The sequence below is a fragment of the Lutra lutra genome, chromosome 18 (genome assembly GCF_902655055.1).
Source record: "Lutra lutra chromosome 18, mLutLut1.2, whole genome shotgun sequence".
In the NCBI taxonomy this organism is placed as follows: domain Eukaryota; kingdom Metazoa; phylum Chordata; class Mammalia; order Carnivora; family Mustelidae; genus Lutra; species Lutra lutra.
In genome coordinates, this window is record NC_062295.1 from 11949628 (window position 1) to 11964079 (window position 14452).

Below are 14452 nucleotides of genomic sequence, written 5' to 3' on the forward strand. Positions count from 1 at the left end.
TGCAGCTGAGCCCTTACTCCGTCAGAGGCCGAAGTCGCGCCATAGCGGCTGCGGGTGCTGGGAGACAAAGTACATGCTGGGGAGGAGAGCGACTTCCAGGAGCAGCCAAGTGTCAGGGACTCTGTGAGCACGCCCAGCCACTAGAGACCCCCCAGGCCTGAACAGGTTCCCGCAGAACACTTACTTAAAAAATGCACATGCTTTAAAGGAACATCTGCGAGGGGAAAAATTGGGAAATTTCATTGGGAATTCTAGAAAAAGGATTTTCTATTCCTCTTATTGAAAAGCAGGCCTTCGTTCGGGGTCGGAGTTCCAAGGTCTGTCCTGTTGTCTGTCTGCTATGGTCGGCTCTTCCTTAATGAGAAGTGGTGAATTAGTTCAAGTGCGAAAGGGCCAGGGACTTCTCAAGTGTCACGGATAACACAATCGGCGTTTCTCTAGCCAGCTGTGTGACCTTGAACAAGTCTGAGCTCCACTTGGAGCTGTAAGGTGGACGTAACTATGACCGACCATAGGGTTGTGAGGATTCAGTGAAAATGCATGGAAAGGCAGTAGCTGTTGAGCTGCCTGGTGAGAAGGTAGTTAAGCAGGAAGTACTTCCATGGCAGGGTCTTTCCCAGGCAAGGGTAACATTCATTCCATCCACACCGGTTGCCTCCTTGGTACCAGCTGAAGAGATCTCACCTGGAGAGGAGCGGCCAGTGTTTGCCACCTGCCAGTCACTGCTTCTTAGTTTTGGTCCTAGAATCCCCCTGGGAGCTTTGAAAAACTAAGGCGGTGGAATTCAAATGCCACTCCAACAGTGTTTGCTCTGTGCGGCGGCTGTTCATCTCACCACTACTTTCGTAAAGTTGCCTTCTGGTTACCGTAATGTGGAGTTGGGTCTGTTTAAGGAGTATTTCCAAATTTATAACAGAGCCCCTAGGTGAGAGGCCTCGCACCCAGATACCTGTCCTCAGTAGGGACTGGATGGTATCTTGATTTTTATTCCCAGGGTTCTGAGCCCATCAGTGCGTGCCTCCTGGACGCCAAGCAGCAAGTGTTCCTGAGGGTTTCTGCATGTGTGGGGCTAGCCAGGTTTCGGCTCTATTTTCGCAGTTCAACGTTCATTGTTGATTGAACACAATCCTGTTGAGGAGCACAGCAGCTTCCGCAACTCAGATAACCTGCTCAAGGGCAATACAAGAAGTAGTAGAGCCGTGATCTTGACTCGAGACGGTCGGATCCCGGAAGCCACACTCCGGCCAGGCTGGCTGACCCTCGAACCCAGCCAAGCAGGGCACCAGAAGCTGAGGCCCCGCCTTTCTTGGACGTCCACGTTTTCGGGACTACATTTCCCAGCGCCCCCTGCGGAGGGGGCCGGTCGCGGGCCGCCTCCTCCCGTTTGGACTACATCTCCCACAGGGCAGTGCGGCCCCGCCCTCGGTTTCCCCAGCCGCTCCGGAATGCACCGCCCCCTTCCCCATGGGACTTCAGTTCCCGGCGGCGCCCGCGGGGGGCGGGGCGGGGCGGCCCGGAGGCGGGGGCCGCGGGCGGCCGGGGGCTGGGGAGGCCGCCGCCTCCCTGGGCCTGCCGGGGAGGCCGCCTCCGCGATGCCGCTGCTCGTCGAAGGGCGGCGAGTGCGGCTGCCGCAGTCCGCCGGAGACCTCGTGCGAGCCCACCCGCCTCTGGAGGTGAGCGGGGCCCGGGCCGGGGGGAGGGGGGCTTCGAGGCGGGCCCGAGGGACCCTGGCGGGCGGGCCCGACCCCCCTCGCCCCGCCGCCTCCAGCCGCGCTCCCGGAGGCAGAGTTTAAACTCGGCGCAGCGGAGCGGCCGGCGGCACGTCGGGAGCCCCGGCCGCCGGCAGCGACTCTCTGCCTTGGCTCGGGGCGTCTGTGCGGCTTTCCCCTCCCTTGGACGTTCGAGGGCATCCGCCGAGGCCGGGCGAGGGGCCGGCGGCCCAGAGAGGTTAGGCGACTTGCCCGAGGGCGCACAGCACGCCGGTCGGAGGGCGCCCGGGGACTCCGCGACCCAGGGCAGGCCGGTCCCCACCCCCAGCCGGGCTTGGCGGGTTGAGGCCAACCGGGCAGCGCCCCTGCGCGCCGGCAGTCGCGGGGGACCGCGCCCCGCGGGGAGCGGCTCCTCCCGGCGGGGCTGCGGCCAGGGGCATCCGGCCGCTCCCCCGGGCTTCTTCCCACCCCGCACCCCCCACCCCCTCCACCCCGAGGCTTAGGGCCCCGGGTATTTTTAGCCAGAAGAAAGGGCCGTGCTTTTCCCCCAGCTGAGCCTTGTTGAGGACCACGCCCTGATGGAAGGGTTAGGTTTTGTTTCGTCTTCCTGCTTTTGTCCTCAAATAGTTCTCTCTGAACCCTCAGTCCACGCTTAGGCAGAGAAAGGGGTTCTTAATGTAAAAAAGAAACGGGTCCAGATCCGGTTGCGGGGGAATCTGTCAGCTCGTGGACTGGAGTCAGTTCGTTCGTCCTGAGCTGCTGATGTCTGTCGGGCACCGTGTGCGCGTGTGTCCTACAATCAGGGCCGAACGCTTCCCAGCCGAGTTAGAGCGGCTGGTCTTTAATCACGGAATGGCTCGGACGCCCTGGGCTGCTAAGTGCCTACAGTTAGAATGCCGGTTTTCCCTCTGAGAGGGGAGGCACGGGGGCTCGACGCAGCCCGGGGGCGCGCGGAAGGTCGTCTTGGGCTTTCCTGTTCTCCGTTGCACGCTTTGGAATTATTTTGTCTGCATACTTGTGTCGACCTGCCCCCCCCATCCCCTGCCCCCCGAAAGTGGGCTTCCTGAACAGTGTGTGTCTGTTACTGCTCCGTGTCCTCCCAGCCTAGGGCAGTCTCTGGTCACGAATCTGCACTTTGTAAATTCTTGTTCTATCCATGACTGAACAGAGGGACCCCTGAGAATGACCCGAAGGATGGGGAGTAGCAGGGGAAAGGGAACACTCGGTGATTCCCAGCCTGCAGGTCAAGAAAACAGCTGTGATGTAGCCAGCACCACCGGGCCCTGTGCTAAGCATTTTCCTGAGGCTGCATCGCTGTTACCTCGTTAACTAATGAAGTCAGAGTAGGACTTACCAAGGGGAAAATCAGCTGCCTGCAGAATTTAGGTGACACTATTTTTATGTTTCTCTGAGAATTTCTGTGATAAAAGGTCAGAAAGATGAGAGTCCCAAGCGGCAGGCCCGATGCGGAGTCTGCCGGCCTGTGTAGGGGGCCGGGGCAGTGCGCATTTCAGGAAACTGGGGGTGTCACCGGCCTTTGCAGCAGTCTTAGGGAAGAAGGATGGACGCAGGGGAGAGATCGAGCAGGGGGAGGAGGGTGAGGGCATTCTAGCTGAGCTGCGTGGGCAGGAGGGCAAGCGCCCTGAGAGGGCGGGTGGACTGGCCTGGGCAGAGGGTGTGAGCGGAGAAGAGTAGAAAATAGAGAACCAGGGAAGTGGGCGGCCTCGGGTCAGAGGGGTTTCCGAGGATCTTTCAAAGAATAAGCAGTGGGGGGAGATGAAAGCTTTCATTAGGTTTTCTGTAACAAGTAGCCTGTCCCCTTTGTCAGAACATATAAATGTCAAGAGGACCACAACCACTCCAGACGTCTTGGTACCCGTCTCGACAGAGGGTTTTCTTTATATACGAGTGATGTACTTCTGAAAGGGAGCGCAAACTACATACTCTGGTCGGTGATGTGTCTTTTTCACGGAAAGATGTGGCCTGTGCCGCAGTGGCAGTTAGAAGCCGGTCCCTAGCCAGGCCCAGCACAGAGCAGCTGCCGCCCCCGTTCCTGGGGCCTCACCTGCGGAAGCAGGTGCTCTCGCTAGGCCTGTTTTAGAGATGAGCCCATTTGAGAGATGAGCCCTTGGAGGCACAGACAGGTGGAGTGAGTTGCCCAGAGTCCCGCGTCCTGGAAGTGGCAAAGCTGGCATGGGGACCCTGGTGGCCTGCCTTTGGCTCTAACGTGGCTCTGCTCAGTGTGGACCCCGACTCTCCCCACTATTTGTGGCTACTTAGGTGCCATTACCCTGTAAGACAATGGAAAGCTCAGTTCCTCAGTCACACTGGCCATGTTTCAGGTGCTCGACAGCCGGGTGTGGCTGGTGGCTACTCTGTGAGGCAGGGCGGGTCTAGGTCATGGTCTGCACCCCAGAACATTCCTTCGGGGGGTGCGCTCTTCGAGCCTTTGCTTTTACCCAGTCCCCCACTGGGGCTCCGTAAGCAGTGCCCCCAGCACCTTGCTAAGTGTGGTGCCATAGGATTCCATGACATGAACGCAGCGTAACTTAGTTCCTGCTTCTCTGCGCGCAGGAGGTTTCTAAATCTCCTGCATTACCAACATTCACAGCTCCGCCTTCGTCAGCCCCTGTAATGATTCCCACCCGTGAGATGGCTGGACTCGAAGGGTTTCCGAGCAGGAAAGGGGTGTGACAGAGCCATGTTTAGAACTGACGCAGGGCCGCCATCGGGGAGGGTAGTGTGGGTGGCGAGGGGGACCTCGGGGTCAGGGAAACAGGCGGCCATGGGGACAGCCCCCTAGTTAATCCTCACGCAGGCTAAGGAGCAGACGGCATCATTCCCTTTTCCCCAGGGCAGGAGAATTTGCAGGAAGAATGGACAGACTCCAGGAGGAGGGGTAAGGGGACACTTGGTCATTCTGTGACTGGCCAGGACCGGGGTCCGCAAACTGCAGCCCCCGGCCCGATGCGGTCTCTGCACAGCCCGTGAGCCACGAGTGGCTTTTACATTTTTAAATGGTGGGGGGGGGGGGGGGGGGAAATCCAAAGAGGCGTATTTCGTGACATGTGAAATGACAAGTTAATTCAGATTGCGGTGTTGTCCGTCAGCAGAATCTTCTGGGTTCACGGCGCCCGTCCGGTTGTTTACATGTTGTCTCTGCTGCTCTCGGGCTGCACAGCAGAGCCTGGTGCTTGCAAGACGAGAACGCACCAGCAGAGCCCAAAATAGTTCCTCTCGGGCCCTTTTCAGAGAAAAGTTTGAGCCCTGGCTTCAGCGAGCGGCGCGAAGGCAGAGGAGTTGGGAAATGAGAGGCTGCCGGACGGGGGTTCCGTAGGGATCTGAGTGTCCAGAGAACGTCAGAGGTCGAGAGGACGGGGCTCCTTTATTTTGGGACGGGTTGGGAGTTCACCAAGGAGCTGTCGGTGTTTTCCCGCAGTGGGGACGTGTGGCTAAACTTTTTTTTTATTTCTTAAAATTGGGAAACCAAGACAACATGTTCTTTTCGCTTTGTGGCATCATTTCTTCTTCGTCTTTTTTTTTTCTTTTTAAGGATTTTATTTATTTGACACAGAGACAAGTAGGCAGGGCGGTGGCAGGCAGAGGGAGAGGGAGAAGCAGGCTCCCCACTAAGAAAGGAGCCTGATGCGGGACTCGATCCCAGGACTCTGGGATAGAGACCTGAGCCGAAGGCAGAGGCTTAATGACGGAGCCTCCCAGAGGCCTTGGCATCGTCTCTTCTGATAATGAGTTTATGCTCCTGTCTGTTGGGGGAAGAGGAGCCTTGGGGGGAGAGAAGGGGGGCTGGGACGATGTGATTTCTGGTCTCGGCTTTGCTTTCGGGCGGTGACCCCTCATGAAAGTGGCCTTCACCCTCCCTCCCCCGGCCCCGAAAGAATAAAGCCAGAGGTATGTGTGCAAGGAATAACAGAGAGGAAACGCTGCGTTCTTCCAGCTGTTGCTCTCCCTGAAGGTGAGAAGGCGCCCCGGGTGTCAGGTTGGCGAGTCCCACTGGTTCCTCTCAGCCCAACTGACGCGGCAGGTTCTGGGCTCCTTCTGGTTGGTTCCACGGAGGAGCCGCTGTCATGTTCACGGCTGCCTTGCTTCCACTTAATGCGAGTTTGCCAAAAGAGGACAAGGTGTAACTAATCCCGCTGATCGTGGTTAGTGAGTGAGTTAATCTGTTTTTACATCTTGTGTTTTACGAAGTCTGCAAGCACCAGCCTGGGTGAGCCCCAGCCAGGAGACAAGACTGTGAGACCCGAAGGCTCTGTTCCAGGCCCCACGCTGCACGCACCCCTGTCTGCCCGCTGGGATAGGAATTTGTTTTCTCTCTTGCTTGTCGCGAGTAAGAAGGAAGTAAGGACACAGCCCGTGTATCCTATCATGATCGCAGTTGTATATCCACCTGATGTCTTTGAAAACCTTCAGTTTTCATTAAAGAATTGGAACGCCTGTGGGTTTTTTTTTAATTACTTTTTTTTTTTTAAGATTTTATTCATTTTACAGAGAGAGAGAAAGACCACCAGCAGGAGGAGTGGGAGGGGGAGAAGCAGGCCCCCTGCTGACCAGGGAGCCCGACACGGGGCTCGATCCCAGGACCCTGAGATCATGACCTGAGCCAAAGGCAAATGCTTAACAACTGAGCCCTCCGGTGCCCCTAATTACTATTTTTTTTAAATGTTTTTTTAGACTTAGAGTCTAATAAGAGTTTTGAAACCTGAACTCCAGTGTAACTGCCATCCTGGGGATAGGTTCCCTTCGGGCGCGCCGTCTGGGATCCTGCACTCGCACGCACGGGTCCCTGGAAGAATTCAGGCTCATATTCAAGGAGAGGAAGTCCTGACACCTAATGGTACCCCGGCCTTTCCATGGGGTGGCGTACTTCCGGCCGCTCATTTCCGGTTTTCTGCGCCAGTAGGGACCCCACCCGAGAGCATCTGCTGAGCTGAGCTTCCCAGGTGTAGCGGCCCCTGAGCCCTGCCGTAGAACCGGCACACTTAAGAGCTTTTTGTTTTGGGTTTTTTTTTTTGTTGTTGTTTTTTTGATACATTTGCATGTTGTCCATGTACATCGCCGAGCCACCTTCCTCTATAGTCCCCGGCGTTGCTGGCCGCGGGGCCGTCGTGAGCCGCGTGGGGCGGTGCGTGTTTGGGGTGCATACTCAGTGCAGGGGTCCCACGGGGGGGGGCCAGACGGGGGACGGGGACAGTCCTAGCCTCCCTCCCACAAGGGCTGTGGCTGCAGAGCCGGCTGGGGCACTCGCCCGGACACCCCGATTCCCTGCCCAGCGGCAGAGCTGGGCAGTTTCTTGCTCCTGAGTTAGATCTCGTATTGTAGGTTCATCAAAGCCCAGAACCACACCGTTCCTCTGCCTTGTCCCCTGCAACAGCCGCCACTGCCCTGTGAGCCTGGCCGGTCCGCCGCGCGGTGCTCACGCGCCGAGCCCTGCCAGCCCTCGCTGGGTACTCAGCCCTACTAATTGCCATCACGATTTTATTTTATTTTTTTTTCTTAATTAAACAGGAAAGAGCCAGACTTCTCAGAGGTCAGTCTGTTCAACAAGTGGGACCCCAGGGCCTTCTGTATGTTCAGCAAAGAGAGCTGGCAGTGACCTCCCCAAAGGATGGTAGGTTAGGAAGCAGTGAATTGGGCGTTACCCCCCAAGGCTACTGGATATTTTATTTTCTTTCTTTTTCAAACAGGCTCCATCTCCATTCTGGGTTCTGATGATGCCACCACTTGTCACATTGTGGTCCTGAGGCACACAGGTAGGGCGAGAGACGCGAAGGGAACCGTTGCTGAAAGCGGCCGCCCGCGTGGGGCCATCAGAGCCTGTGCCCGAGTGTTCTCGGGTCCCCTCCGAAGCCCGGTCACGCTCCCCTTCTCTCGAGTCTACACGGCGTCTCCCGGGGCCCCGGTCAGGAGGCTCGGTGGGCGGCACAGGTGTTTCTGTTCCTCCTCTGTCCAGGCTACCCGGAGGGATGCGGTCGGGAGAGACCGGAGCAGGTGCCCCGCGCGTCCCGGGTTCTCAGTGGGAATAACCCGAGACATTCCTCCCTTCTCTCCAGGTAACGGGGCCACCTGCTTGACCCACTGCGATGGATCGGACACCAGAGCGGAGGTGCCCTTGATCATGAGCTCCATCAAGTCCTTCTCCGACCACGCCCAGTGTGGAAGGTGAGCTCCACGCCCTTCCGTCCCGCACCGTCAGGAGCTGCGTGCCGTGGTGTGGAGGGGCCGGCCGAGGCGGCGCGGGAGGTCACGGCCGGCTTGCTCCAGGGGAGCACAGCTGGCACAGCGCCGGGCCCTCGTCGGTGGTTGTGGGTGACGGGTACAGGCTGACGGTCCCCGCGGTCTGACTTGGAACCTCTAGCGGTCTCCTCACTCGTGTGCTTTTATTTTTTAAGATTTTATTTATTTATTTGACAGAGATCACAAGCAGGCAGAGAGGCAAGCAGAGAGAGAGAGAGGGAAGCAGGCTCCCTGCTGAGCAGAGAGCCCGATGCGGGCCTCGATCCCAGGACCCTGAGATCATGACCTGAGCTGAAGGCAGCGGCTTAACCCACTGAGCCACCCAGGCGCCCACTCGTGTGCTTTTAGAGGTTCACCTGTCGGATGTCGCTGTTAGACCCCGGATGCCGTGTCCCTGGGTTCAGTCATTCATTCGTTCGTTCATTCACTCTCCTGGCAGCCACTTAGCGGGGACTTGCTCCCAGCCAGACCCGTTCCAGGTCCCCAGGCCGCAGCTGCAACCATGGGAGATAGAAGCTGCTCCGGGGCGCTCACATGCTAAGGCAGGGGGGCCGCAGGGAGCCCCACAGGATGGTGTGAGCCGGGAAGGGCTGGAGGCCGCCCAGGCAGGGAAGCTTGGCCTGAGTTTCCTTCGTGGCAGCCATGCTGGGCCGGCTTCAGGGGCCGGTGAGCCGTGCGGGCAGTGCCTGATTTCCCTGGGCACTGGGTCCCCCCGGCAGGAGGCATCCTTGTGCGGTTCTGGAACCAACGTCGGCGCGCTGGCAGGGGTGCGGCAGGGTACCCCGGCAGGTGAACCCGGAGCCCCCGAGCCAGCCCCGTGGCCATCACGGCTCCTCTCGCTGGCTCATGTTTGTTGGGGCCCCTTGATGCTTGTCCTCGTGCTGGCGATGTGGCCAGTCAGGTTCCTTCCTCAGGAAGTTGGTCCTGGAAAGCGCTGTCCCTCACTGTCCCTGGCTGTGGACAGATTAGCAGATGAGGGCGGGGAACACGGGGTCCAGCAGCGGAGCTGGGTGTTTCCAGCCGTGGGGCTTCTTGGGGCTCTGCCCTGCTCGTGTGCGCGGGGACCGTCCTAGGGAGGGTCACCCCAAGGGAGTGGCACAGTGTCCCTAGCTTGGAAAAGCTGGTGTACTGGGTACGCGTGGCTTTAGGAACAGACCCTGTTTCCTTCTGGAAATGGAAGTGATATTCCCTCCTTGCGGGTGAGGTGGATGGGACATAGTGTGGCGAGGGGGCCCCCCACAGTCCCCGCAGCGGCCGCCGCCTCCCCTCCCCAGCCCCGCACCCTCTCAGGCTGAGATGCGTTAAGAGGTTTCTGGAAGCACCCGGCGCTGGGTGGGTGAAAGTGTGAGGTAGTCCTGTCCCTGCAGAGCTGGGCGTCTCGAGTGCAGACGCAGCTCCCCTCGGCCATCAGGGCCCCTGGGCGGGGTCCCCAGAGGCTCGTGCAGCCCTGGCAGCCACACCCGTTTCCCCCAGTGCCGCCCAGACGAGTCCTCCCTGCGCCACGGCCCCGACGCGGTCCGGAGGAAGCACTGCTGTAGAGCGAGGCTTCGTGGACGCGGAGAGCTGAGATCCCAAGCACACCCAGGGCCCCCGTGGCTGTCGTGCGGGCCTCTGACCACCGTCCCGTCTCTTTGCCAGGCTGGAGGTGCACCTCGTGGGAGGCTTCAGTGATGACAGGCAGTTGTCACAAAAACTTACTCATCAGCTTCTTAGTAAGTGCCCCGCTTTCTCCCCAGCTCTGATCAAAGTCTGCACCCACTGTAGCTTGGGTAAAGTCCTCCTTCGTGCCACACCTCCGGGGGGTCCCCGCAGCTTGGAGCCCCGGGCATGGCCCTGCCGGGACTCGTGCAGAACAGAGCTAAGTTGTCAGGGGCGGAGGGGCCGGGCCGAGATTTCCCGGGCACCGGCAGTCGGCACCGTGCGAGACCGTCGGCTCTGAACCATGTGAAGCCAGAACCCCGCTCTGGGCAGGAACGTGCGTCTTAATCCGCAGGATATTAAAACCAACGATGCCACCGTAGTCCTACTGGGGTCACAGGAAGAAAAGCCCCGCCCCGTCCCCGTGCTCACACGCCGGGGACTAGACGCTGCTACACGGTACGGGCGAAGCGACCTGGCCCCGGGGCTTCGGTCTGAAGGTTCCCGTCCTTGGATGCAGTAACTCCCACCTGGGACTCTAAGAAAACCATCTGAGTTGTGCCTAGAGCTTTGGGCCTGAAGATGGGCAGTAAGAACATTCTTTACGTTAGGAAGCAGTTAAATGTCCACGAGTAAATAGTTAAGGAGCCACTAAGCAAGACTCAGGATTACGTGGCAGGCAGGTGCATACAGTCGGGACACAGAGTTGCTCCCAGTCCCTCACCCCCCAACGTGGGCTCAGCAGGGCACAGGCGGTAAGGAAAGGCACGCACCGGGATTGTGGCCGTTAATAACCCACGTACTCCTTACACTTGCCTGTATTTTCCTTTTATTTATGTTTTACAGTGATAAACCTTTTTATGACAGTTGATCAGGACAGAATTTCCTTAATAGTAAAGAGCTTACGAGTCAGCGGTCCCCCCACTGCCCTCACCAGGGAGAGAAGAGGGGATGGCCCGGTCGGTTTCCTTTGGGCCCGAGGCTGGGAACGGGCCTGTCACTTGGCAGGTGGGGTGCCGTGGCGTCAGTCCGCAGGAATCTGGCCTCGGCAGACGGGCCAGGTTGTGGCCAAAGGTTGGACAGGCATGGCTCGGTGCTGCTGTCCCCCCGGCCCTGTCCCACCTCGCTCAGCCTGTGTGCTGCTAACTGGGAACTCTCGTTGTAGGTGAATTTGACAGACAAGAGGAGGACATTCACTTAGTGACGTTGTGTGTGACAGGTGAGTTCTGCCATCCTCCCCGAGACTGGTGCCCTCCCCCTAAAGTAAGACTCTGCACGAGCACCTCGGTCATGGGGATAGTCCGGCAGCGCGTGGCTGACGTGTGCCCCACTGGTGTCCTCTGCGGCCACGACCACCCCCAGCGCCGCCTCCTGACGCAGACCCTCCTTACCCTGACCCCCACCTTCAGTGCCACTCCCCTCTCCTTCCTGGGGCTTTTCAGAGGCTTCCCCAGCTCTTGGGAAGGAGCAGCCACCACGAGTGGCGGACGCTGAGGGTGTGGCGGGCTGGGAGGATCCAGCTCGGGACGGGGCTTGAGGACCCCAGCCCCACGGCTCGGGGACTTGGCAGGGACACAGGAAAACAGTCCCTTGCATGTTCTGCTTTTTTTTTTCCCCTTTCTGTGGTGTGGGCTCCTTCTTGGCTTTGATTATGGAACATGAAAGCAATTGTTGAGTATTTCTTAGACATTAAATCTTGAACTTTTTTTTTGTTGTTAGAATTAAATGACCGGGAAGAAAATGAAAACCACTTTCCAATCATTTATGGCATCGGTAAGTAGCATGTTTCACTGAGGATCAGAGGCCGGTCCCGTGCTGATGGGACCACGTGGTGAGCCCGCTGGGGCACTGTTTAGGTTCCTGTCCTGGCTCCTCTGTGGGCCCAATGGGGGCGTCCCGGGCAAGGAGCGTGCCTTCTCTAACCTCTGTCTACGAAACCAAGAATGTCCACACTCTGAGGCCATGAAGGACAAACAAGGGAGCCGGTGGGAGGCAGACCCGGTGGCAATGGTAACGGGGCTCCAAGCAGCTGGGGCCTTTGCATCTCCTTACCTATAAGCAACCTCGTAAGGTCTGGTTGCAAACAAAGTTGCTCCTAAGGAAGGTGTAAAGCTCTCCCGGCTCCAGAGAAGCCAGAACACAAACACCGGATCTGGCCATGATCCCAAGCCACACTTGTGCCCCGGGCCAAGCAGGGGGGTCGGCCACGTGCCCGCCGGGAGGAATGGCAGGCTGCTGGGGGCACCGTGCAGCCACCCTGGGTTGGGAGCAGAGTGTCCCCTCGGCTGGCCCAGGCCCCAGCGGTGCGCTCGGTGGGCTCGGCTGGAAGGCCGCGGTGTCCCCCTCCGCAAAGGGGGACGCTGGAGACACCTCACAGTGGAAATGGAACAAGAGGACTCTCCTCTCTCTCGGGGAGACTCCGCACTTTGTTACACGTGGTAGAAATGTAAGATCACGCGAACTTTCCATTTGCGTCTTAAGTCAAAGAAAATGTCGTCTGTCCCCCGCAGCTGTCAACATTAAGACCGCGGAGATTTACCGAGCGTCCTTCCCAGACCGGGGTCCGGAGGAGGCGCTGCGGGCTGCCCGGGCTTTAACAGGAGGACCAGTGAGTGTGAAATCATCTTTGTGTTAAGGGGTTTGGGGGAAAAAAGGGCATCGCACTCCAAAGCCTCAAGTTTTATAGACCTTAAAAGTGAACATTTTATAGGAGTTTCTTTAAAGCTACGGAATGATCAGGGGTCACCTCTCTCCCCTCCACACACAACACGGAAGAGTAAGGAATGGTTTTAGGTTGTAGGCGCTTGGCCCCGAAGGGGTACAGGGAGGTAACGTGCGCGCCCAGCATCCAGTGCAGAGAACGAACCCCTTTTTGTTGGTGCACCGTTTGCCTACACACGACTCACGAGGAAAGCAGAGCCAGGCAGCGGGGAGAGGTCTCGGCCTCTGCACCTCGGCGGCCACACACGCATGGACCGCGTCCCGGAAGGGCGATCTGCCGCAACACGTGGATTCGCCCACAAGAATCATCGGGTCACTTTCCGCAAGTCTAATCGCCAGGGATGCTTTTTAATACTAATACCTTAATTCTGAAGGAAAAAGAACCACCCAATCCTTACATGTCATTTAAAAATGCCTGAAGGGTTCTCTGGCCCCTTCCCGGGGTGAGACCAGCCGGCACAGTCACAGCCGCGAAGGGACGTGCGCGCTGACGAGGTGTGGACGTCGTCCTGGGACGCGTGTGGGTTCAGAGCACGCAGCGGGGAGACAAGTCCTGCGCTCTGTCCCGCGGCACCATGGCCTGGTCCGCTAACGCCGGCACCCAGGCCAGTCTCAGAGCCCGACGGCCAGCAGACACGCACTTGCACGCGGCGCACTCTCGCTGCCTTCGATCTGGCGGCGGGCGGCCTGTGCGACCTGCTTCTGCGTGGCCGGGTCCGCAGCTGCTCCCCGCAGGGCCGTGGGCCGCCGCGGGCCTAAGTGCCTGTCCCTCCGGGCCTCAGGTTTTCACCCCAAGTGGGAAAAACGCGGTCTTGCTAGAGGACCGTTGTCGGGACTGAGGCGATACCGCTTGTTACTCACCCAGGGCCGGAGCAGCTTCTGTGAGACATTCTCGAGAAGCTTGTCCTCCGGGTAAACGCGGGGCTGCGGGCCTACCCTGGGCCGGCTTCACTGGCGGGCTCTGAGAAGCGGGGAGCACGCCTCACGTTCTGCCCCTGAAATGGTCGTTTTAGATGATTAGCATCTACGACGCAGAGACCGAGCACCTGCGTCTGGGGCCGTACTCCTGGGTGCCCTTCCCGCACGTGGACTTCTGGCTGCAGCAAGACGACAAGCAGATCCTAGAGGTGAGCCTTTACGGGTTGGGTAAATCTCTGCACGCTGGTTTCATCTGTAAGAAAAAAAGGTGCTTAGAGCAGAGCTGCTTGGCTCGCGATGGGCGGTAGTTACCTGTAGGTGCCGTCAGCAGACCCCGCTGAACTTCTAGTCAGCGGGGAAGTCAGGTCCCCGAGGCATGTGCATGGGTCGGGAGGAGGATGCAGCCAACCTCCTTGCCCCGTTGGCGCGGGGCCCCTCCCGCCTGGTCACTCTGCAGTGGCTCGATGCTGGGTGACCTGAGTGTCCAGGTCCGGGTTGAAGAACATGGAGATACTGCGACGGCTATCAGGAAAGGTAACAGCCAGGTTGTTCCTCTCTCTCATACGCAGAATCTTATCTTTCCAGAACCTTTCCACTTCGCCTCTGGCTGAGCCGCCCCACTTTGTGGAACATATTAGGTCTACCTTGATGTTTTTAAAAAAACACCCATCTCCCACCAGCGCACTGTTTCCTGGAAACAAGGCTCTGCTCTACAAAAAAAATGAAGGTGGCTTGTGGGAAAAGATCTCTTCTCCCGGAAGCTGAACACGGGATCACCAAAGAAAGCACCTTGCCGGCCTGACGGACCACCGCGGGGCCTGCGGAGAACGGGCATCAGAGTCTCCATCTGCCGAGTCCTAGGTCTCCCTCCTTACTGTCCTTCAAATGACTTTCAAAATAAAATCTTATTTTGGCAAAGGCATTTGTTACAGGGTTTACTTTCTGCTTCTCGGAAGCTGACCTCCAGCCTCTCCTTTTTGGTAACAAGGGCACCAGAGGAGCCGCCTGCCTCGTGACTCAGCCGTCTCAGATACGCGGTGAGTGCTTCTCATTCTGCTACGTCAGGGAGTAAAGGAAAAACGGTAAGTTTGTTTAAAAAAACAGTATTTAAAATGCACTAAAATTCTCTGAAAATTGATGCATCTCACAGAGGGTTTTTGGCCCCCACAATGTTTTAGAAGCGTCATTTTCAAAGCTGGTAATCATACTTC

At 58.3% G+C, this 14452-nt stretch overlaps 2 protein-coding genes across 7 annotated transcripts in view; one reads left to right on the top strand and one right to left on the bottom strand.

Moving 5' to 3' along the window:
- Window positions 1–1499: 1499 nt before the first annotated feature.
- Window positions 1500–14163, top strand: NTAN1 (N-terminal asparagine amidase). Of its 2 annotated transcripts, XM_047714102.1 has the most exons (10): window positions 1500–1673; window positions 7236–7338; window positions 7415–7480; window positions 7781–7889; window positions 9603–9676; window positions 10768–10821; window positions 11322–11375; window positions 12113–12210; window positions 13337–13450; window positions 13827–14163. In XM_047714102.1, exons 1-10 carry the CDS (start codon window positions 1593–1595, stop codon window positions 14004–14006), a joined length of 933 nt encoding a protein of 310 aa, XP_047570058.1. In that variant the 5' UTR covers window positions 1500–1592; the 3' UTR covers window positions 14007–14163. The 2 variants fall into 2 exon arrangements, with proteins under 2 accessions (XP_047570058.1, XP_047570059.1); XM_047714103.1 differs by lacking the exon at window positions 7236–7338 and having other exon boundaries at window positions 1542–1673.
- PDXDC1 (pyridoxal dependent decarboxylase domain containing 1) overlaps window positions 13444–14452 on the bottom strand; it is a 56928-nt gene continuing 55919 nt past the window's right edge. For all 5 annotated transcript variants that reach the window (XM_047714097.1, XM_047714095.1, XM_047714094.1 and 2 more), the window contains one exon: window positions 13444–13494. In XM_047714097.1, coding sequence (XP_047570053.1) covers window positions 13459–13494 — 36 coding nt within the window. In that variant the 3' untranslated portion in view covers window positions 13444–13458. The remainder of the gene's footprint in view (window positions 13495–14452) is intronic.

Excerpts from the sequence above, each read along its gene's own strand:
- NTAN1 (XM_047714102.1), top strand. The coding sequence starts at position 1,593 with ATGCCGCTGCTCGTCGAAGGGCGGCGAGTGCGGCTGCCGCAGTCCGCC. Across the intron at positions 7,339-7,414 it reads AGTGACCTCCCCAAAGGATG|GCTCCATCTCCATTCTGGGT; the intron begins GTAGGTTAGGAA and ends TTTTTCAAACAG. Across the intron at positions 7,890-9,602 it reads GACCACGCCCAGTGTGGAAG|GCTGGAGGTGCACCTCGTGG; the intron begins GTGAGCTCCACG and ends TCTCTTTGCCAG.